This window comes from Alligator sinensis, unplaced genomic scaffold, assembly GCF_000455745.1.
Source record: "Alligator sinensis unplaced genomic scaffold, ASM45574v1 scaffold1675_1, whole genome shotgun sequence".
Lineage (NCBI taxonomy): Eukaryota > Metazoa > Chordata > Crocodylia > Alligatoridae > Alligator > Alligator sinensis.
Window position 1 is genome coordinate 70666 of NW_005843086.1, and position 24268 is coordinate 94933.

The 24268-nt window shown below is 49.0% G+C and overlaps 1 protein-coding gene across 4 annotated transcripts in view; it reads left to right on the forward strand.

The window, feature by feature from the left end:
* The window catches only part of SCAP (SREBF chaperone), an 84316-nt gene that overhangs the window by 38206 nt on the left and 21842 nt on the right, over positions 1-24268 (forward strand). For 3 of the 4 annotated variants that reach the window (XM_025193656.1, XM_025193657.1, XM_006037213.3), the window contains exons 3-8: positions 8491-8620; positions 10317-10474; positions 16623-16843; positions 18173-18278; positions 19549-19721; positions 20400-20526. In XM_025193656.1, the coding sequence (XP_025049441.1) occupies positions 8491-8620; positions 10317-10474; positions 16623-16843; positions 18173-18278; positions 19549-19721; positions 20400-20526 (915 nt within the window). Of the gene's footprint in view, positions 1-8490; positions 8621-10316; positions 10475-16622; positions 16844-16935; positions 17447-18172; positions 18279-19548; positions 19722-20399; positions 20527-24268 lie in introns of those variants that run through there. The other variant, XM_025193659.1, reaches the window with a different exon arrangement.

Here is a 24268-nt window from a genome sequence, read left to right on the forward strand (position 1 = left end):
CTGCCTGAAAGATTGGCAGGAACAATTTTTCCAACTATTTAGTTGGTCTAATAAAAGATATCCCATCGAACCAAAGAACCTTGTCTGCCTATGATCTCTGGAGACGCACATCCAGTCTGAGAACTGAAACAGCATTACCGAGATGCTTCATGGGATCTTCTAGACCACCGGTTCTCAAACTTTTTTTTTTTCATGGACCACTTTGAAAATTGCTGAGGGTCTCAGCAGACCACTTAAATTTTTTTTTTTTGCATCGTCTTCAAAATGGCCTTAATCTCTGTTGTCAGAAAATAAATAAAGGGCAGGGCCAGCTACAGATATTCTCAATTGTTCTGCAACCTTTCTACGGACCACAGCGTGAGAACCTCTGTTCTAGCCTGAGCACTGATTCCCACTGAGCCGAGCGGTTTCTTTACTAGTCTGTAGAGGAGCCTCTGCGAACCCCGTAAGATTGGGCCCGAATATAGCCCATGGCCTGTTGTGACCTATTTATAAAACTTCTAAAAAAGGTTGAGGATATCTTTGAACTTTAACATAGTTTTAATTTAAGATATCTTTCTATAAGTTTATTTGTTTTTTTAACAAAAAGGCATCTTAAACCCTGATTAAATAAAAAAAAATAAATAATTATTTGTTGTTTTTTGGTGGGGGTGTTTAATTATTGATTTTTTTTCATCTACTGTGCCCCAGTTACATGTTGCTCTTCTCTCTTCCCTTTCCTTAGCAGAAGGGCAGGCTCAGGTTAACCTTGCTATAGGCTAGGAAGCGAGCAAGCCAATTTGCCATGCATTACCCATGAGGAAGTAGCTTGGCCTTTTCTTTACCTCTTCCTGGGTCAGTGCTAGGACAGTCTTGGGAGGACTTGGGACTGGCCCATAAGTGGGTTAAGCTAAGCAGGAACAAGGCCCTCCTTGTTCTGGAATAAGTGTCTACACATGGGATTAATCCAGGATGCCTGGGTGCCGATAAGCTCTTTAGTCTCCGTTTTCACACTACGTGCCTATTGTGGGCCTTTAAGTGGCTTAAGTGCTGTGCTGTTCCCTTACTGCGCCCATTGAAAAGGGTGCCTCCTGCGGCAGGGAACACGAACATTTTTTCACGCTTAGGATATTAAATCCGCTCCCTGTCTCTGCTTTCCCCTCTCTGGCTGGTCACAAAGCGTCTGCGCTCCCTTGGCGTGGTTCTCACGTGAAGGCACAATGCAGGACTTGTCAGGCAGCAGCAGCCCCTTCATAGCAACAGCCTGGCCTGCCCTGCCTGGTGGGTGTGAATGCAAGAGGGGATTTGTCACTAATAAACAGAATTATGACCCCGTGGCAGGGTCTGGCACCAGAAGCCATTCTGGGAGCTGGGACACTCCTATTCAGATGTAAATATGCTTCTGGCTTGCACGGTGGCAGGGAGGCTGAGAGACGCCACTGGAGTCTCTGGGCTGTTTGCGATATGAAAGGTGCCCTGGTAAGTCTCCTCTCCCATAGCCCCAAGCACTGAAAGTATTAATGGGTGGAAACAAATTCCCCTTAAACGACACGGTGAATAGCAGGAAAGAACATCAAGCTTTTCTCTTGCCGTTTAAGATCTATGGTGTCGCTGTTTAATGAGCCCTCTAGACTGTGTTTAATGTTATCCATTTGCATAGTGCCTTGAAGATGTAAGTACTGCATCTCTACGGCGGCTTCCATGGCAGGTTTTACAAGAGAGCAAGTTGAGGCGGAGAGGTGACGGGGTTCTCCAGGGCTGTGCGCCAAGTTGCTTTCACATGGAATAGAAATGCAGCATCCCACTTCCGTTCCCCTGGTCTTGGCGTTACGTTTTTCTCTCCCTCTGTTAGCAAATAACACGAGCATGCACATTTGCAGGTGAAGGTGGCGGTCTGATTGATGTTGGAGGAGAGGTATTTCACAGTAATTGCCCAAGTGCTCACTAGAGGATCTAGGCAGATGGGGATCTTTAGGTAAATCCAGTATCTTTTATTAGACCAACTAAAATACTTTAAAAAAAAAAAATGTTCTTTGCAAGTAGCTTGCAAAGATTTTTCCCCACTATTTTAGTTGGTCTAATAAAACGCATTGGATTTATGCAAAGAACATTGTCTGCCTATGTGGCTACAACCAACGCTGCTTAAAGGATCTGTGGTTGGAGGAGAAATGCCTTGTCATTCCCCAATTGATCCTGGTTTCTGTTACTCAGTTTTACCAAAAAGCAGCTGCCTTTGCATGCTGGCTGTGGGAGGAAGTTGTGGGGAAACGGGAAGCTTTTTCGCTTATCCTTTTGCTTTCAGGTCACTTAAGGGGGACGAAAAAGAAAAGCCCCAAACATAGCCATAATTGGGCCAACCAGGTCACAATTTCCAGATCTGTGCATAGGCTTTTTTTGTCTTCATTCCCCTCCACGTCTCTGCACAAAGACCCAGAGGGCAGGAATGGCCAGGGCTTCTCCCAAGTGGTGTGGGGCAAACCCACTTTTGGAAGGCTTGACAAATGCCCTTGTCATTCCAGGGGTTTAGGTTGTTGCCCTGTTGGTCTAAGGACACAGGCAGACAAGGTTTTTTGGGTAACTCTGATATCTTTTATTAGACCAACTTGTCATTCCAGTTGTGAAGTAGCCCCTCTGGAAAGTCTTCATGGCTCCCTTGCAGCTTCCTGTATTAAGCCTTTACAACCCAGGGGAGGATGCTAGCTGAACGCAGCACAGCTGCAGAGCACAGACTGCTAGTAGGAGAAAGAAACCATCAAGTGCACACTGGAGCCTAGAACAAATCAAATCCGAGCAGATACCATAATGTGTTTGTGTCGCTTTCCTCCGGCTCTGAATCCCTGGAGATGTGTAATAGGGTTACGTGGACACTTGCACAGATGACCTCCAGTCCCCTGCGACTAAGCTCCTGGATCCGATTTCAGCCACATGATGCTAATAGCATGGGGTATACCGACAGCTGAGGAGAAGGAAATGGTTGGGGGATGGAGTAGAGAGGGAGACGCTTCAGGTCCATCTGAAGCAAAGTCTGATCAGAAATCCACCTATTTTAAAACCAGCTATTCAGCTGGAATTGCAAATCTGTGCGGAGGGCAACCTCCTGCGAACATGACACTGCGTCTGCAACCCCAGGGCTTACTAAGAGTGTTGCTAGCTTTGGTTGTATTTTATATCCCACTCTAAAGTCACTGTTTGCCTGTTGCATCTGTCTGCCTATTTAAGCCTGTAAGCACTGTGAGGTTGGTGCTGATTGACTTACTTATTTTTTTTAATCATTTGTACAGCATCAAGCCTAATAACCTCTCATCTGATGGGCTCTGTAAGTCCTTCTGTAACATGGTTAATAAAACTTGTTCGGTTTTACTGTGTGTGACTTAGCTTCTCAGACATTTTCCATCAAATTTTAGTTTCCAACAACATTGCTACGTACTGTAGTGTTTTTGCTGTTCCCCTTCATTACAGAGAAATTAAGGCCAACATCTGCAAAGCACCTGCTGTTCACGTGCCTCATTTACTAGGAGGCAAATGTGATGTCAAAAGGGCATAAGCAGTTTCTCTCCTTTTCACTTTTTTTTTTTTTTTTAATGGAAGAATTTGAAGCCAACTTTTCCCATCCTCTGCTGCGCAAGTTGCAAAAATGATTGTTCCATTCTATTCAGCACTGGGGAGGCCACATCTGGAGTCCTGTGTCCAGTTTTGCTGCCCTCCCCACTGCAAAAAAGATGTGGACAAATATGAGAGAGTCCAATGGAGGGCAACAAAAATGGTTATGGGGCTGGGGGACAGGACTGGTGAGGAGAGGCTGATGGACCTGGGCTGATTTAGTCTGCAGAAGAGAAGACCGAGGGGGATTGAATAGCAGCCTTCAGCTCCCTGCAGAGGGGTGCAAAGAGGATGGAGCTGGGCTGTTCTCAGTGGGGGCAGGTGACAGGACAAGGAGCAATGGGGTCAAGTTGCAGCAAGGGAAGTTGAGGTTGGATATCAGGAAAACCTCTCTCACTAGGAGGCTAGGAGAGCACTGGAATGGGTTACCCAGAGAGGTTGTGGAGTCTCCATCCTTGGAGGCTTTGAAGACTCAGGTAGACAAAGTCCTGGCTGGGCTGATGTAGTTGGGGCTGGTCCTGCTTGGAGCAGGGGTTGGACTAGATGTGGCCTCCTGAGGTCCCTTCCAGCCCTCATTGTCGGTGATTCCAGGAACTGTTCATGCCCACATCGTTACCTCAAACCTGTATTCAGCTTCCAAAATAAATGGTGAAACTCTTTTGGGTGCTGGCCCCTCGCTGGGTCTTGCTGCCTTCCCTTTGAGTGGTTAGTGTGCAGTGCCTATGAAAAAAGCACATTTGCCTCCTGGCAACTGAGGCAGACAAACAGCAGGTGCTTTGCAGATGTTGGCCTTAATTTCTCTGTACCTCAGTTTTAATGCTCTTGCTGTGACTTAGGGAGTTTAAGCCTGAGTCTGTTTGTGCACTGTGCAATGGCAAAGGGGTGCATGTGCATAGCTCCTTATCCAGTTAAGGATCCAGAGCAATTTTGGCTCTGACCCCTTTTCTTGTTGCTCACTTAAAAAAAACCCACTTCTGCCTTTTCACACTGAAGTTGTCCATGATGAGACCAGCATGACTGCATGAGTTTGAGTCCAAATCTGGCCTTTGAGTGAGAGGAAAGCAAACGCATATAACATATAAAATTAAATCTATATAAATTTGGTAGTGTCTCACATTTGGGTGGTTATAAAGAAGATGGCAATGGACTATTTCCTGTGTTCACACAGGACAGGACAAGAAGGAACAGGCTTAAATAGGAACAAGAAAGTTTGGGTTGCATATTAGGAAGACATTTCTAACGCTTGGGGTGCATCGGCAGCAAAGCAGCTTCCCCAGGAAGAAGTCTCTATCAATGAAGGGGTTTAAGAGCATGTTGGACAAGCACTTTGGGATGGTTTAGATAGGGATGATCTCACCTTGAGTAGGGGCCTGGACTAGATGCAACCTCCTGCCAGCCATATTTTTGTATAACTGGCAGCTAAATAATTTGTGGGGGGTCGTGTGGTATGTTAAACCTCCAGGATAATGGCAGGATATAGATCCTTGCCTCTTGCATAGTCCCTGGACCAGGGGTTGGCAGTGTTTTCTGAGGTGGACTGTCTCAGGTGGACTGGTGCTAAGCCTGGCTGCCACTGCCACTTTTCCTGCCGTCCCTCCTCTCCACTGTCTGGCCACAGCAGGTCCTGGGTGGAGCACCTGGCCCTGGGACAGCAAATGCCACCGAAGCTGTAAGTGGGACCAGGATGTTGCTGGCACTTGCTCTGGCTATGTCATCACCTCCACGCTGCCAGGAGATATAATGATGTGCTCTCTGAATGGGGTGGGCACAGGGGCCTGTGGGAGAAGTGCATATGATCCCGTCACAAGCCTTTGTATGCTGCCCTGTTGGCCACGGTTATTATGCACTAAGGACTAATTCCTCCATTCCTTCCCACAAGTCCTGCACCACTGACTGCTACATGAGGGACTCCCTGCAGCTAGAGGATCACAGTTTGCTGTGCCAAGCTCCTTCCCCTGCTATTCCATCTCTGCCAAGCTCCTGTGTGCCTCTCTCCTGTCCCCTCTCCCCTACTTCTGCGAACTTAAATGTGCATCATGTCACCCCTGATGCACTCTTCTCCCTGGGAGATGAGTGACTGAGTGAATCAAGGGCTGTTGGTTGTAGTCCTGTTGGTCTAAGGACATAGGCAGATGAGGTTCTTGGGGTAAACATGATATCTTTTATGAGACCAATTAAATAGTTGGAAAGATTGTTCTTTGCAAACTTTGGGGCAAAAAGTGAAGGGTGTTTGTGCACAAAAGCTTGCAAAGAACAATTTTTCCAATTTTTTAGTTGGTCTCATAAAAGATATCACATTTACCCAAAGAGCCATGTCTGTTGTGCATCAACACATTCAGCAGTGGGTTGATGATGTGGGGGGTGTCAGGGTCTGGAAAATGCTACCAGCCGTCACTTCTCTGGCCTGTCGGGTCTGATAGGCTCCCATCTGCATTGCCTTGAGCCAGGCAGGTGGAGAGAGGCTGAGCGTAGGGCAGCACTCGTCTAGACCAGCTAGGGCCCCTCTCCGGTTGTGTGGCTGGCCTTGATTTGGTCGTGCTTCTATGACCGGAAGGTAGAAACATTTTCTATGATTCGCTGCTCGACTTTGCTCCTGGACCTCCTTTAGCGCCGGTATTTGGGTGCGGGAGGTTTGTGCTATGTAAGACGCCTTTCACTTGGCCAGCCAAGTCATCTATCAGTGTCCGGGGTCACAGCAGGACCCTTTTGACTCCTGTTTCCTGCTGGGTCCTGCCGACCTGTGGGCACTCTCTGGTTTCCAGTGGAGGCGATGGGACTGGAGTCCCAGGCACAGCGGTACTCTGCTCAGAGGTCCAGAAATGAAGGGTCCAGTTTCAACGGAGAACTCAACAGTTCGGTGGCTGTATCCGACAAGATCATGGCTCTGGGCAGTAGCGCTTCCCCCGCCACAGCGATGAAAGTGGCTCTGAAGCGTGCAGTGCCATGTGGCTATTCAGACCCCAATGTCCTCCTCATAAGCACTCTGTCTTTCTGATGCCATGAATCTAATTATAAATGACATAAGCCCTAGGAAAGGACATCGATCTGGCTTTGAAACCTCACAGGTGGCTATGCAAGCGTGTCCTCCGTGTCAGCTGCTACTGCGAATGACAGGAATTCATGGCTACACCAGGCCATGCTGGACTTGTGGACGTACCCATGCATTCAGGCTTTAGCACCAAAAGCACCGTAATAAAATCATCCTCTCTCAATCACCCTCTCAGCCCTTCTGCTTTATCTGTCTTTAGCATCTTTCGTTTGAATCATGCCCATCTCAAAGCAATTCACACCGTGCCCCCTTGGCTGCGATCTCATGGGATCTTGTGCAACAGGCAGTTACCACCTGTTATACAGGAAAAGGGCTGAAAGAGATAATTGCATGCCTGAGAAATGGCTTCATTTCCACTCCAAAAGTATGGCCTTTATTGTGGATTCACCCTTCTAATACGTTTTTACTTCTTCATTCATATATTGCCATTTGGGTCAGACTCTTTCTTTTCCTAGATGCTGCATTTTGTCAAATTATTAAAAATGTGGAGAGTACCAAAGCAGCAAATCTGCCGTGCTCTGTGTCTCATCACAGAACTCTGTATAGCTTTGTGCTTTGCTGCTTATTCTGAAACCTTGTCTTTTATCTCTCTCCTGCCTCCTCCACGCCTGGAGAAACATGAGCCTGAGAAGCCTCACAGGTTTTCAGACTCTGACAGATCACCAAATAAATAAATGGGCAGTACATTGATTGCTGTGTCACAGATTACTGAAAGCAGCATTGGTCCAAGGTCCAGAGCTTTTATATTTAGCTTGGGACCGCTGCCAACAAAAAGCTCTGCTAGACTGAAGAATCAGTGACAAATGTAATGCTGATGCATTGTGATCCGGCAGACTACAGAAGCACGATTTATGCCACTGGAAAGCCAGGAATCCTCTTTTAATTGCTTCTAAACCTGGCAGTTCCAGGCTGTTGACCGAATGTCTTTCTGACTATCATCTTGTGTTTTCCCCAGTTCAACTCTAACCTGATTTTAGTGACTGCAACCAGAAGAATCTTTCGATGTGAAAACCAGTGTTTTATGCTCTCCGTAAACTGGCCATCCCGGCTTTCAAACCGTATAAAGCATTAATCACTATTACGAGTTATTAATACAAAGCTGCTGCTTCCACTCCCCTGGAATTGCAGCAGCGGGGGAACAGGATGGCAGCGAGGTTTACGTGACTCTCAAGTTCTGGCTTATCTCGACCCATCGGTAAAAATGCTTTCCAGACCCCTGAGGTTTGTGGCAAGTGTCAGAAGTTGTTCAAACCTCAGTGCAGAGAATCAGACAGTGAGGGCTGGTTGTTGGGGTGGACTGAAAATGGGGCATGGAGCCTGTTAGGTCCACCTCAGACATCAGGAGTGACAGCGGGTCATTGACAGCCATTCGGCCATGCTCCATCCCGGACTTTTCTGCCCTCTCCACTGAGACTCTCAAATATTCTCTTCCAGGCTACAAAGCAAAACCATGAATGTCTAGAACCTCCCCCTTGAGATGATACACAAAATAGCTTCCACCACCTCCAAAAGCCCACCCTTGTACAGCTGCTCTTGGAGGGGGAGAGCTTGAAGGTGAGAGGGCTATTGGGCTCGCATGGGCTCTGGTGACTTCGAGGTCTCCATTCAGCAAGCCAACTAAGCACTGAAGTCTGTGCAATAGGAAAGGTGCAGTCTGAGTTGGTAGCCACAGTAAAGACTATCACCGGGGTGGCTGTTGTTCTGGGTCAGATTCAAACTGGGCACCTGGAGTTGCAGATCTCTTGAGCCATCCCAGTCTCTATCAAGCGTGGCCATTGGTGCAGCAAATTCCAGCATGAAACATGTAGTAAATCCTGGCTTGTCTAGCTGTCTAATGCCTCCTGTTTGTGTCTTTGACTTAGCTACCCACTGCTCAAGCTCCCGTTACCTGGAACAGGACCTGTGGAGTACAGTACCCCTGTGAAGGACTACGCTCCACCTTCTTTGGCGCCCAGCCCCCGGCAAGGAGACCCCAGTGAGAGGCCCGATTGGGTAAGCATGCACTACTGCGGTGTACATGAGTGCATGGGGCCTCTCCAGTGCCTTGTGCACCTTTGTGCCATGAGCTGGTGGCACACCTGATGATTTCTGCACCTCGCATGGTCTGTTCTGAGTCTCACATGCTACCAGGAGTCGTTCCAAGCAGCCAGAGTAGGTAAAAGCTGTCAGGAGCTGTTTGTTGAGGATTTGCTTGCCAGGGAGAAAATGGATAATTGTAGCCCGAGGCCAGCATGACGTCTCCTCAATTGCTCTTCTCAATTTTTCCTCAGTTGTTTTAAGTGAATTTAGTTGCATGTGCTGGATTGATAGGCCAGGAGGCAGTGTTATGTCACCAGCCCAACAGGTGCATCACAGACTGTGGGAGAGGAAGCTACCCTGTTCTTCCTCTGCCCCATCACCTTGCTGCTGCTGCTTAAAGTTCCCACTGATAAGGGGTAGGGCAGGGTCACTTCTTGTTTATTATCTGATGGCCTTGATACTAGGGATGCCGGTGGGCTGGGAGCTGGCTCCTGGCCTACCAACCAGCTGGCAACACATAGGCAGCTGAGCAGCTACCAGAACACAAAGGCTGCTGGTCGTGATCCGCCTGAGCTGGGACCAGGGTGGTGGTTGGGAGGTGAACTGATCTGTTCCTAATTCTTTGGGTCTTGTAGCTCACCCTCTGTAGGCTCTCCTTCCACCCCACAAAGCAGCTGAGCGTCTCCATCACAACAAGGAGCCTTTTCCTGGCGATGTTGCCAATCTGGCTCATGGCCAGTGTGAAAGCTGATTTCTTAAGGCCAAGACCAAGTATTTTCCATGCGACTTTAAGCAGCCACCAGCCCCAGCTGGCTGCCCCGGCATGACTAGCATGCTGTGTGCTAATGAGAGGAAGGATGAATACAGGGTTCACGCTGACCTGGGGAGGTAATTTGAGTTCCTTGTGTTGACTGGGATTGTGCAAATTTGAGACATATGGCCAAATGCATCGGGCGAGAGTTTACCGTGACTTTTGCATGAGCCGACTGGGACCTTTTCTCCGAGGTCAGTAACTGTAGTCAAAAGTCACCTTTTCTTGTATATTATAGCTCTGCTAGCATCCTCCATGCCCCTATGGCTCCAGTCTTTACATTCCAACACCTCTTTTAAGCAGAGACTGCCTAGTGTGTTAAAATTGCTGGAAAACCAGGATCTCCCTGCTTCTAGTGTGCTCTAGAAGCAGGGAGGTCCTGGTTGAAGCCATGTCTGTTTTCCCCCACACTCTTGCAGTTGCCCCAGTGCAGCCAGCCACAGCAGTTCTCATAATCAGGGCTGTTGGCTCAGGCTGCTGTTGGCTGGTAAAATCTCTTTTGCTGTGCCCATCCAAAAGCAGCCTGTAGCTTTCTAGTAAGCAGAACAAGTGGGAGGAATGTGGAGAACTCCTGACAGAGAGAAAAGCACTACAGGACAAAAACTACAAAGGCAGAAAACTGCCCTGAAAGTAAGGCAAGAAGAGAGAGAGGATGTGGTGGGGAGGAGGACAAGCAGGTATGGGTGGAGGGCACCTGTCCACCAGTCCTTCACAGGAGGGGCCTGCAGGAAAGGTTAGGAGTCAGTGCTCTGGCGTTTACTAAAGAGGTCCTTGCCTACCCCAGCTCCTTGCAGTCTCCGCATCCATCCGCTGTTCCCAGAAGGTAATTCCCCATTGTCCCTCTGCTTTCTTCCACAGTATGTTGGCGCTCCCGTGGCCTACATCCAGCAAATCTTCGTGAAAGCCACCGTCTCCCCCTGGCACAAGCACTTCCTCGCTGTTGATGTGTTTCGTTCACCGCTGTCCCGGGTCTTCCAGCTCGTGGAGGAGATTAGAAACCACGCCCTGAGGGACAGGTAGTTACAGTTTATGGATGTCTGCAGAAAGCGTGCCAGTGCCTGTCAGTGTTGTAAGGGCTCAGCTTCAGACCTAGTGCTCAGTGGGTCTGGGTCCAGCCATCAGGATTGAAATTCTCAGACTCTGGAAATAAGAGATGTGAGAATGGAGCTGGGCCTGATGGCAGGTGGCAGGCATCACTCACACCCATCACACCCTGCCCACCAGAGCACAACCCTCTTCAGAAAGAGCTGTCAGACGTCCTCCGGTAGCAGCCTTGGGGACACAGGGCTGGCAGGGACTTCCCAGATCACAGAGCCTGTTCCCCTGCTGTCACAAACAACCATGGAAATCATCCCTTTCACAGACAGCGGTCCCAGCACCTCTCATGGTTGGAAACCTCCAAGTTTCCAGCTCAAATCATGATTTGTGGTTAGTGTGTACCCATTTGTCCTTGTGCCAGCATTATCCTATAGCCTAAATCAGCCTTTTTAGACTCAAAGCACCCCTGAATGTCAAGGTACCCCTCAGAAAATGCCAGCTTTTTGTTTTCACTCCTTTTTGACTACAAAAAACACTAGAGCAATTCTTCTGTGGCAGAGAACTCAGAAAGACCATACCTGGGCAGCATGTTTCTAACACCATGGATTCCTTTTTGAAATCTCTGGAGTTTATCTTGTGAAACATGTTTGGATCTAATAGTGCTAGCATTGCATTGCACCCTTGAAAAGATCTCAAGGAACCGTAGGGTGCTGCATCCTCTTGGTTGAGCATCACTGGCTTAAATAGCTCTTCTTCCTTTCTGGTATTTATCTCCCTGTTGTATTTATAGAGGAGCAACGTTTGGCTAGGCTGGACAAGCCAAGCTTTTAGGCTTCCCACCTGAAGTCAGCTCTCTGTTTCTTTGATAACCCTAGTGGCTCTTCTCCGCACCTTTTACTGGCAGAATTCACTTTTCTTGGGTGACCAGCATGGGGCGCAGGATTTCAAAGGAGGTCTCACCACTGCAGTGTACAACTACATCACTGTTTCATCACTTCTGCTGGAAATACCTCTCCTGCCACATCCTACAAACTCGTTTACTTTCTTGCATGTCCACATTGTGTTGGTGGCTCGTGGTCACTCTGTGATCAGCCCATACTCCCATGTTTTCCTGTTCCTCGGTTGTTTCCAGCATATGAGTTCCCGGTCTGTCACAGGAATACTGTTTATTCACAGATTCACAGAAGTTTAGGGCTGGAAGGGACCTTGTAAGATCATTGGGTCCAGCCCCCGTGCTCTGGGCAGGAAAGACTCCTGGGAACAAATTTTACTGTCTAATAACATGGCATTGCACTTTGTGCTAATCATTTCATCCCGTTTCTGTTTCTCCAGTTTTCAAGGTCATCCAGTTTTCCTGTATGATATTCCAAGTTTCCTGTGTGTTGACAATACTTCCCACCACATGTCATCAGCAGATTTCATTAGTGCACTTCAACTTTTGTTCCCAAAGTCATTAAAGAAAATATTTAATCAGACAGATCCCAAGAGCAGTCCTTGAGGAGCTCTGCCCATCCCTTTCTGCCTTATAGTTCCAGTCTCAATCCCTAGCTTAACGAAAAATTTAGCACGCAGCATTGTATTAAAGGCTTTATTGAAGTCTAGATAGATTGAATCTACTGCACATTGCTTACCCAGAAAATCAGTTATTTTGTAAAGAAAGGCTTCAGAACTCTCTTGCCCAAGCCATTCATTGTTGGTAAACCCATGTTGCATATTATCCCCTTGCCAATTTCCCTCCATAGATTCATAGATGTTAGGGTCGGAAGGGACCTCAACAGATCATCGAGTCCGACCCCCTGCACAGGCAGGAAAGACTGCTGGGGCTAGATGACCCCAACAAGGTGCATGTCCAGTCGCCTCTTGAAGATCTCCAGGGAAGGTGGCTGCACCATGTGTGGGGAAATCTGTTCTAGACTCTGGACACATGAACCATAAGGAAGTTTTTCCTTTGTCTAATCTGAAGCAATTTTCTATCAGTTTACGACCATTATTCCTAGTCTTCCCCTGGGGCGCCTTGGTGAACAGATGTTCTCCCAGCCCCTGATGTTCACCCCTTATATACTTAAAGGCGTGATGAACTTACAGGCAGCCACAAGGTCGCCTCTCCACCTTCTCTTGCGGAGGCTGAAGAGGTCCAGGTGCCCCAGTCTCTCCTCGTAAGGCTTGGTCTGTAGGCCCTTAACCATACGAGTGGCCCTTCTCCGAACCCTCTCCAGGTTATCCGCATCCCTCTTGAAGTGCGGCGCCCAGAATTGCACGCAGTACTCCAACTGCGGTCTGACCAGCGCCCGATAGAGGGGAAGTATCACCTCCTTGGATCTGTTCGTCATGCATCTGCTGATGCACGATAAAGTGCCATTGGCTCTTCTGATGGCTTCGTCACACTGCCGACTCATGTTCATCTTGGAGTCCACTTGGAGTCCATGTCTTTAGTATTCTTTCCTTCTGGGTTTGTTGTAAAACCTTGCATACAGCGAAGGTCAGGCTGTTGGGTCTAGAGTTCCTCTGATCGTTTTTTTCTCCCCGCTTAAACATATGTTATTCGCCAGGCATATGATACCACACTTGCCTTGAAAGACTTATTGCTGCCAGCTTTGTGAGTTCAGGTGCTAGGTCTTTGGATGAAGATTATCTGGCTCCTTGGACCCATCAAGTTCTCTGAATGTTGCCTCCCCCACACGTGTGGTGATTTCCTTGTTCATTTGTCCTCGCTCTTATTAGCCATCTTGCCTTTGCCCCAGAGCTGAACAGCCGTCGCTCCACTGAAAACTGAGCCAGAGCGTGGTAAGGTATTGATTCGATTTTCTGACTGTACGTAGCTTCTCTTCAGTCTCAATTCCATCCTTGCTGCAGTTCTTCTTTCTTCTTTGATTTTTATGGCAAAAGAAACTTCTACCATTTGTTTTAATTCCCTTTGCAGGGTCTAACTCAGCTGAGGTTTTGTAAGCTCTTGCTTTAGCCCCACCTGTGCTCCTGACCTTCCACATATGGTTTCCTTTGCTGATCAGTCTTTTGTTCTGTTTCTTTCTAGGCTCCTTGCTTACACGTACCATCCTTTCTGAGGGGTTATTCATCTCTTTAGTGCTGGCACACTTCCATACCAGGTCTCAATAGCCTTGGCACTGATGTCCTGGCTGTGCATGTTTGTTTTCAGTTCATCTGCCTCTTTATCTTCCCTGTATGGATCGCGATCGGGTGATGCTGTGCGTTCGTCAGTCACCAGTTACAAACAGGCTGCTCCCTGTGTCTATGTTATCTCTGATCAGTGCGATGTCCTTGATGGTCAATGCCACTGCTTTTGCCAACTAGAAATAAAGGGCTGTGTACTCTCATGGCCAGCTACAGCTAATCTTGGTAAGAAAGGCTCTCATTTTTATAGCTGTTTGCAAAGTCAGTCTGAAAGGAACACCATATTGTTTCATATAGCACATGCTCTCAGATAAGATGCACATGGGCTCACCATGGCTGACTGGTCCCAAGCATACATGTCACTCGCCCTCTCCTTCCAGCTCCAAAGCTCAAGCTTTAACTCTGTCACAGCTGCTGCTGAATTGGCAGCAACTTTGGGCTGAGTTTAACTGAGAACTGGACTATATAGCACAGGCCTGGGAAAGCAGCACAGACCTCAGCATCCATTACAGCATCCCTGTGCCTCCATTCCAGTGTGGAAATCAGCTTCATTATTTAAAACACACACACCAGTTTTGAATAGCCATCTTTGGGAAAAGGGTCCACATGGTATACAGTGTAGTGCAGCACCATGGTACGTGTGATATCCCTTGGATTGTGTACTTGTTGGGATATCACATTCCATTTATTTCAGTCTGCTCCAAAACGTGTGATGTGCTGGAGCACTTATTTTTAATAGGGAAAAGTATAGGTAAATGCCAAAGCTGTTAGTGGCTTATGTTGGGCATTGAGTAAGAGCAGCTGCTGACGTGGAGTCAGTAAGACATAGGAGGCAGTTTCGTCAGCATTAGATTTTGGAGTTATTCGAGGCCTGGCTGCAAGAAAAAAACAGAATCCTCCCCTTTCCCCGAGCTATTGCTTCAGGTTCCTTGCTGATTCAGGCAGGCAGCTTTATATCACCTGCCTGTGGTTTCCAGTTGGACTGTTACCTGTGTGCCCAGGAGGGTGAAACACAGTGATTTTTCTGGAATGAATAATCGGGCACAGCTGTGGGGTGGGCCACGGGTTCTAGGGCAGGTCCTGCCAGCTGCCCTGGCTATGCCCACTTCCAAAGCATTGTTCTCTTTCTGGGCAACACCTTGTTCTGGAAGAGCCAAAGAGAAATTGCAGCCACTCCCATGCCTTGCAGTCCCTGGGCCTTGCACAACCCAGAGCCAATATAAACCAAGATTGAATTGTGTCTCATGGGCCTCTGATTTACTGCTGCAGATTACATAATCTTGTGCTGAGCAGGTTTTTATCTCATTGTGTAGAACACATGGCACTTTCGTGTGCCTGACACTAAAGGCAAGTGCACACCACTTTGCCAGCTGGGAAGAGAGGCACTTGCAATGCTGCCTAAGTAACGGGTGCCTCCCTGGAGCCTGAGTCCACAGCCTTTACTCATGTGAACAATGTTTCGTGAGTGAGGATTGCAGGTTTGTGCTTGCTGTTTGGGAGCATGAGCACATCCAGCTCTGCTTGGGAACTGGGAGGTGATGAGGTATCTCCATTAGGTCATGCTGTGGCCTGAACAGTTGCACTCTTGCTGTGTCTTCGGTATGTTTTAGAGCCCTCTGCAGCCCTTAACTGATCGTTACCCTAAACACTGTGTTAGATTTGGATTGGCAACTGCATTTAGCAAACACAGAAAAGGGGAGGCAGAGAGATGAAGCCAAGTTTCCTAAAGAACTCCCTGCTTCATAGTGCAGAATCGTAGCGTCATAGAGAAGTAGGACTGGAAGAGACCTGGAGCCGTAACATCTAGTCAGCCCCCGGCCTGAGGCAGGATCATCCCTATCCAAACCATCCTGTGCAAATCCATAATCTAACCTCTTCATAAAACTACCATCAGTCATGATACAAAACAAGACGTAACAGTTCTTGGGTCCTGTTTTAAAAGTGCTGAACTTTCATGACCTTTGTTTTAAGTCAGAGGGTGCATCTACACGAGACATTTACTGCAGAGCTCCCTAATTATCTCTGCAGTAAAGTCTTAGCATCTACACATGTTAGGCTGCAGGAAACTAACTCTGTTGTAGGTTAGTACTTATAAACTCAAGTACTGTCCTATGGCACCATTCTTTTTTTGCACAGCAGTGCACATATAGATGCTGATGGGGCTGGCTGGGGCACGAGGGTGCTTTAGCCCTGCACTGGAGCACCCTTGTGACCCAACCGGCCCTTCAGCACGTTGAGCCAGGTTGGAGCAGCCCCGGGGTGGCAGACTGACACCCGCCCCTCCTTCCTCTCCCCGCCAGCCAGGGCTGCTCCAACACAGATCAATGTGCTGTGGTCCCAGGCATACATGTAAATGTGGCACCTGGGAGCAATAAACTGCGGTACAATTTGCTCTGGAGTTTATTGCATCACATTAATTTCACCCAGTGGGAACTTCAGCGGCCAGCACCTCTGAAAATCGGCATAACTTTTGGCTTTAGAAATGGAAGTAACTCAGACAGGCACACACTTTAAATCAGTATGTCCACAGGCCATGTATTGAGTACAGGGTGGAAGTCGGGTATCCAGGTTGTAGCCGTATTGGTCTAGAGGCAAAAGGAATCAGAACTTGTGCCAGAGGTGATATCTTTTATTAGACCAACTAGATATTTGCAAAAAAAAAAATTATTTGCAAGCTTTTGGGCACAGGCACCCTTCATCAGGCATAGGAGATTGCAAAGATTGTAAAAGTTCTCCTCGGTAGAAATGCAAATTCATATTTCACAGGAGAGCAGAAGGTGTGGTAAAGTCTCCTGTTGGGTGGAAGGCAAGAGTCCATAGTAGGATGGAGGTGTACTCCAGGACTACAGCTCCTGGGCACTGTGATAGTAAAGAACGGGAGCGGTAATAAGAGGCACGTCCTGGGCGCACCCTGCTAGACATCTTTGTCTTTCTGACACGAGCTGTTGCCCACGCTGCTCCACGTGTGACTGCTCATGGCCTGGGCCTGTCTTTCAGTTCTGGGATCAGAAGCGTGGAGGAAGTTTGCCTGCAGGTGACAGACCTCCTGCCCAGCTTGAAGAAGCTGCGCAACCTGCTGCCGGAGCATGGCTGCCTCCTGCTGTCCCCGGGGAACTTCTGGCAGAACGACCGTGAGCGCTTCAACTCCGACCCAGATATCATCAAAACTATCCACCAGCATGAACCAAAGACACTGCAGACGTCAGCGACCCTCAAAGGTGAGAGGCCATAGCTCCTGAGAGACTGGGGTGGCTACCTCCGACCTGCCCTGCTGTCCTAATGCACCGCCGAAGGCCAGTAATACCCAGTTGAGTGGTAGGTTTTTTACCTCAGAGGAGCTGTAGGATGAGGCCACCCAACTTGGTTCATCTGTGGGTTTACATCTGCGTATGGACGCAGCCTTCTAGGTGAACTGAGGGCGACCTAACCCCACCCTGTCCCTCCTTACAGACATACAGGCTATTTGCACATAGCAGGCAACTCTGGCTAACCCCTTGGTCTCTATTACTCTGTTTGCTTGCATCTCTCACCCAGTCTCTTCTCTCCGAAGAGCCCAGAGTGTGTCATTACCACTGACGAGCGAACATTCATTGTGTTCCATACTGCACCTCCGCTGGTTATTGCCGCTGTTCACCCAGGGGGCTTATCTCAGGCTGGGATGCTGCAGGGATAAAAATGTCCCGCTCTTTTCATTAAGCGAATCAATCTGAGGCTGAAGTCCCGCCGTTCAGCGGTACCAGAATGCCAGAGGAGTATTTACTCCCTCCTGTCTAGAGGGATGCTGGTGAGGCCGGGAAGCTTTCCTTCTGACTGCCTGAAAGGTACCCTAACCCTCTGTCATTAAACAACTGGTTTTGTTGAGCACCTGGAACGTGTTCAGCAATGACAGCACATCAAAGGAGGACATGGCCTTTTCCCCTGGGAGCGCAGGTTCCAGATAAACACACAAAAGATGGAGTCCCCTGAGGTGGTGTTCTTTTAGAGCTGAGTGCATGCCTTAGTTGAAGCAGAGAAACGAGGTGTCATGATCTAAGGATAAAAGCAGGTCTTGGATTTCTCTTGGAACAAACCCTTTTATCCTACAATCCTACGGGATCCTACAGGTTCCCATTCTCCCACTATAAGGACCTATGAAGTACCCAAGGTAACACTTTCTCCCAGGACAATTGTGGCTGATTTGAATTAATTGCCATTCAAGCTGTGTGTATAAATGATTGTCCCTGTGCCTGTTTTGTTGCTAGTCAAAGTCCAGGACAGTCAGACCTGAGATAAACCTGACATCTGTTTTTAGCCCAAGTGTCCCTAGCAGGGCAGGTTGAGTCCTGCTAGAGCACACCCCATATCCGTCACCTCTGGACTGCATGTCAGTGCTTGGGTGGGTGTTCAAAGACCAAAGACATGCCTGCTCTGTGGGGGCCCTGCAGTCCCACAAGAAAGGACGTGTTCTCCAGCATCCTTGGTAACAGGATCTCATATCCGTGCAGGCCTCTTACCCACACAGGACTTAGCCCAGTCTCATGGTGTTTTCTCATGCTGTCTGTTGGTAGATCTGCTGTTTGGACTCCCAGGGAAGTACAGCGGGGTGAACTTGTACAATCGGAAGCGGGTGGTGTCCTATACCGTCACACTGGGTCTCCAGCGGTATGATGCCAGGTAAGGAGCTTGGCCTGGGCTGCTCCCACGTTAGGCCATTTTGCTGTTGGGCTTGCTTATTCAGCTCTTGGCAAGTTTGCTGTTTGTGCTAATGGCTTGTTCTTTTTCTGTATCCTGTCAGGGTTTTAGACAGAGCTGTAGAGCACTGGGAGATGGGAGTGGGATTAAAGCACAGGGTAGAATCCACACTTTTCCATCGGACACTTGATCGTAACATGGCCCACCTAGGAGTCACAGCTGCCAGCCAAGAACCCCTCTGGGAGGTCTTTGCCTGTCCACACACAGTCATTTTTAAATGATTATTTGTCACAGCTGCCAGCCATTGCCTTCGTGATGCTGCCAGTTGGCCTCTGGGAAGTAGGTTTGGTTCAGTCCAGTTTCTAGGCACTGGATTTCTGCCTCCCAGTAAGACCCATCACACTGGGCACTAATTGATCCCCTTGATGGCAACCCCAGCAGAGAAAGCAGGGACTGAGTGAGCTGGAGGATGAATGCTCCTCTCTACCCTACGGGTGGTTCTCCCAGGGAACGGCTGGCACATTGGCACACTGGGGGGAAGCCTCCATGTCCAGGATGGCCAGTCAGCTCCACTCATCAGTGCCACTTACGTAAACTCTGCGACAATGACCACAAGGGGCCTATCGCCACCCGAGCCCCTTCAGACACGGCTCTGCATGCGAGGAACGTTAAAATGATGCTTGTTCCTGCACAGCGCCCCTCCTTGAATCCTGTTTGGTGGCAATGTAGATCTTGCAAGGCTGTCACAACACCACAGTTCTGCAGGAGGTAGGAAGGACACATCCAGACCTGGCATTTGGGCCTGGGCAGGAGCCTAGCTATGGAGGGAGGCACTGTGTCCTCAATCTCGTTAGACTCAGGGCCCAGCTCGGAAAATGCCAGCTCTTAGCTTTCACGTGGTTTTTGACTATGGAAGAATACCAGAGCAATTCTTGTGTTGCAGAGCACGCAGCAAGCCCACGACAGGGCAGAATGGCTTTGACTGCATTCCTGTGTGAAAGCTTTGGGTTTGTTGTGTGAATTGTGTAGGGTGTTTGCGCACTGAATGGTGCTAAAGTTATGTGGTACCCTTAGAAGAATCTCACAGCACCCCGGGGTGCAGCAGCACCATGGTTAATTGCCATCCCTGGAGTAGTGTATAGGTCTGTAGGACTGCTTTACCAGCTGGCCCAGAGCCACTGCTCTCCCCCATCCTCCCCAGGGGCACAGCCCTGAGCAAGGATCCAGTCCTTCTACTTTTCTCTTGTGTCAGGTTCCTCACTAGCCTCCGGTCCCGGCTCAAGCTGCTGCACCCCAGCCCCAACTGCACCCTGCGGGAGGAGAACATCGTCCATGTCCACTTCAAAGAAGAGATTGGCATCGCCGAGCTGATCCCCTTGGTCACCACCTACATCATCCTCTTTGCCTACATCTACTTCTCCACACGTAGGTCCTGGGAGGGAGGGACCTCCCAGGACCATGGGCTAGCACCCCATTGCTGTGCTTTCCAGCAGACAGGTTGGCAAGGGTAGAATACACCTTGCCCTGTGTGTTAGAGGGGGCAGAGCCAGGCCTGTGGTGCTGCTGTTTCCTATCAACCCTGCAAGCTGGTGAAGCTGAAATCCAGCTGGGATGCAGTACTTGGACCCAGAGAGGGAAAGGCCCAATAAGCCATTTCCTTAGTCTAGGCATAATGGTTCTCTATGGCTTAGCATATGGGACTCTGCTTTGTTGTTTGACACGTCCCAGTATATCAGCTGTTCCTCCATTTCTCTGGGAAGACCTGTCAGCAGTTTGGAAAGTCGCAGGTCTCATGCATGTTTTGGGTTTGTGGTGTCAGAACCTACCAGTGAGCTGAGGCTACTTTCAGAGGTCCTTCCAAATGTGGCCTGGTCATTCTGGTAGTTGGGATAAAGATCTCTGGGCCATCCAAACATCCATCTTGTGTTTTGTGGTACTGCACTGCCATGTCAGCAGCCACTTAGAGCCTGAGGCTGGCATACGGGTCTTAAACCACTGGGCCTCAGGCTAGCAGGCTCCATGCTGTAGGAGGTGACCCCATGGATCCCTTCCTGCTGCCCATTTTCGCTCACTGGTTTCAGGGCCTTGTGCTCTCTCTTGCAGGAAAGATCGACATGGTGAAATCAAAATGGGGCTTGGCACTAGCAGCGGTTGTGACAGTGCTCAGTTCTCTGCTCATGTCCGTGGGGCTGTGCACTCTCTTTGGCCTGACACCGACTCTCAACGGAGGGTATGTATCTACAGCCAAAGCTCTTGCTAAAGGAAGGGGTGAGGGGAGCTGGGCCCTGAGTCTGTCCAAAAAACAGCAGCATAGCCCCTTGTTTCTCGGATCTAGGCTTCTGTAACCAAGCCTTCTCCTGATCACCCTACATCCCGTCACCCAGACCAACCCACCCCCATGCTGAGCTCAGGACCCATGCCTGCTCTAACACCAGCAGATCTGCCCGGGCTCCATGCCTGCTTAGGGCATTTCTCTGCACAGCCGTTGTTCCAGTTCTGCTGACAGTTCAGTGTGACAGCCTTTTATCTGCCAACACCAGCAGTCTGGCAGCCACACACCTTTTCCCTTGTCCTTACCTCCTTAGGGTTTGTGGTTGGCATGCCAAGGCAGGAAGGTACACCTTCCCTGACTCAAGCAGTTGGCCCTGGCAGGAGGCTTTGGCTCTAGGATTCACTGTGCTTGGCCCACTGAGGTGTGGGAAGCTGGGAGCAGCGGACCCCAAAAGCCGCTTCCACGAGGAGTCTCATTGGCTTTGGCTGCCCATAGGCAGCTTCTTGGCAGGGTTGGGACTAGCTTTGAAAATGACATATTTAATTATGTGGGAGACCTGTCTGTGCTGCAGGGATGGGGGCTGTACGTCTACCAAGATAGAGAGGTGCTCTGTAGAGAAGCAGTGTCGAAGCACTTGCTCAAAATCTCATCTCTGGGTTGTAATAGCCTGGACAGCAGTGGCCTGTTCTCTGATGTCTCTGTGGGGAAGGTCACGCTAGAGCACCTGGAGTCACATCCTGACTCCCCAGGTGGCTGTGCTCTCCAGTTCATTTGGAGGTGTAGGAGTAGATTGCATTGCTGGCTGCTGACACAGACCACTTGCTAGAGGCCCATGAAGTCTTCTTGGACGGAGATGGACACGTTTGCTTGTTGTTTTCTCAGAGCTGGCAATAGCAGTGGCCTGTCAGCAGGGGAGTTCCTTCCTCTTGCCATACCCAAGGGGTGGTAAAGGGGTACGTATTCTCCTCGCTGGGATTCCCACTCTTCCTTCTGGTACTCCCCATGCGTATAGTCACTAGAAGAGATACTGAGATGCTCTGACTTCTCAGGACCTGAACGGTGCTCGGCTGTGTCTTCACTTCCTCATATGCTGAAGCACTGGTCTCTTAGCACTTGTCAGAGGTGAGGCCATGTCAAGAGCAGACAGATTTGGGGTTCTCTGGGTGTGATGGAAATGATACCAGCAGACCCGGGAGATGACCACAGGAATGGAGTGGGACTCAGTTACCCACAGCAGCTCTTTCACTGTAGCCTTTTTTGATCTTCCCCAGAACACCTTTCCTCCCATTACCTGGTATTGAACTTTCCTGGATGGGTGACACAGTCTTCTCAGGGACGTCTGCCAGAGCTTCAGAAAGCAGTACCAGACCTGCCCATTTGCCTTAGCTTCCACGTGACCCTAGCCTGTTTCTGCAGCAGGGTGGCTTCAAAGGAGTGTTTTTGCAGGGCCTGTATTTATTTATCAGCCTCTCTTTCTCACGGATTTTGTAAGGTGCCAAGGTGCTGTTTTGAGATCATGATATAAACACCAGGAATATCTACAGCAGTCCATGTAGCCCTTTACTCAGTGGCAAATTTCATCTGAGGATTTCAAAGCACATTGTGACTATTAATGAAGTAGAGTAACTGTAGGAAGCAGCAGCATTGTCCCCATTTTACAGATGAGAAGGTGAAGGCCCAGAAAGAGTCAGTGGGAGGGCTGAGAAGAGAAGCTGGGAGAGCTCTGCTGTAATTACTGGGCATCTCTCTGAATGTGTTGGATCAACCAGTAAGTGACTCTTTTAACAAAAGGTCTGAGGTTAGAGAAGCACCGTTCCCCTCCGCTTGATTCAGGTCCACCCAAGTCAGTGGGAGTGTTTCCATTGACTTTATCAGGTGTGAGGTCAGGCTTTAACACTGCACCTTCTGACCTGGAGTGATGAGCTCCATGTCAGTGTTTCCATAGACAGATATGAGCATCTCAGAGCCTCCCCTGTTTCTCAGCCCTGTTCATACTCCTCCGAGGTGCTGTGTGGCAGCAGTGCCCTGTGCAGTCTGACTCTCCACCACTAGCGACTGGGGAGCTTGGGTTTCTATGCCTTGTTCAGAGAGGGCAAGCAGCTTGTGTTTGGGGAGCACGTACGCATCTCCTTCTCATTTACACAGGATGATTCTGTGTTGAGCAGGGGGTTGGACTACCTGCTAACCCTGGTTTTCCATCATTCAAGAGAAATGAATGTCTCCTTGGATTTTAAATTGTTATTTATTTACAGTAGTAACAGTTACTGATCTGTTTAATCTCAGTGCCTGGAGCTGTCCTGCATCTCCATTAGTTACCTTCTGCAGGAACAGGAACCACTGGTTAAGTAGGATGTGGCCGATGTGAGAGTTTATGGTTTTGTCTCTCTTATCTCCTCTCCCTCCGATGACCTCTGAAGGTTTCTGCGCAGCTTATCTGGAAGCCAACGTACAGGGCATCAGCAGGTGCACTTCTGAGCCAGGCTGGATTTTTCTTTGCCTGCCCTGCAGACATCTGTCTTCTGTCTCTCACTCGCTCTCTCCTTCGTGCCTTCCATCCCAGGGGAGCCCACAATGCTTTTCTCATGTACAGCCCTGTCTGAAAGGACCACGCAGGGAAATGGAAATGAGCTTGCCTCACGGAAGCGCCTTTGATAACTAAAGCAGAGCATGCTTTCTGGGTCCGGGAAGTCTGGGGGTGGACGCTGTGCCCGTAGGCTGTTTGTGTGCGTGCATTTATTTCACTTGCTACACCACAGCTTTGGCAAAAAATGAAGTGAGCACTGTAGTCAGTTAAAACTGCGGGAGGATTGGAGTCTGTAGTGTAATTGCCAGCCCATGAGGCTGGCACATCTACTGAGAAAAATGCCAGGGAGTGTTTAATGGCAATCACCTGTGGGTAGGAGCCCAGATTAATGTCCCACCCCAAAAGGAAGCACCTGTCACATTGGGGCAAGGTCTTCTCATTCCTCAGCATCTGGAGGAGTGAGAAGTATCCCATGCTAAACCCTGGGTTTTTCTGTAGTTTTTCTTTCTGGAGAGCTGTCTCCTGTCCCAGTGCAGACAGTGGTTAGTTCATGAGAGCTGTTCAGAGGACCGGCTGAGGTGGCATGCCGGAAGACTTCTAAAGAGATAGGGGTCTGTAATTCCCCAGGGCATCCAGAGAAAACTGGTCAGGGAGCTCTGGGGAATGGTATTTTATGGATCTGTGGCAGCTCATGTTCCTTTTCCTTAGGCACTTTAAACAGAGAAGCTAATCAGCCCTGTCCCCACTCCTTTAGTTATTTGCAAAGCTGCACGTAGCTCGCGGTTCTGCAGTCATGGAATTTGCCATCGTTTCCACCCCCGTCCACGGACGATACTTTAGAGACGCAGCTTTAGTTACCAAAAGCTCTGCCTGCCCCTCAGAGTCATGAAGATAAATGTAGAAACATGCAAAAACTGAAATTTTCTGGCAGCTTTGAGCAGTGGGTCTAAGAACTGTTATCTCTGGGGTCCAAAGATACTACAGTATTGCCAGTATTAACCATCTAATTGGTTTAGCAAAAAGCAACGAGCTGATGTGCTTTCTCGCAGTCCCATCATCTTTCACATGAGCAGGGGTCCAGCTGCCCCTCAGCTTCTCCTTATAGATTCATAGATGCTAGGGTCGGAAGGGACCTCAATAGATCATCGAGTCCGACCCCCTGCATAGGCAGGAAAG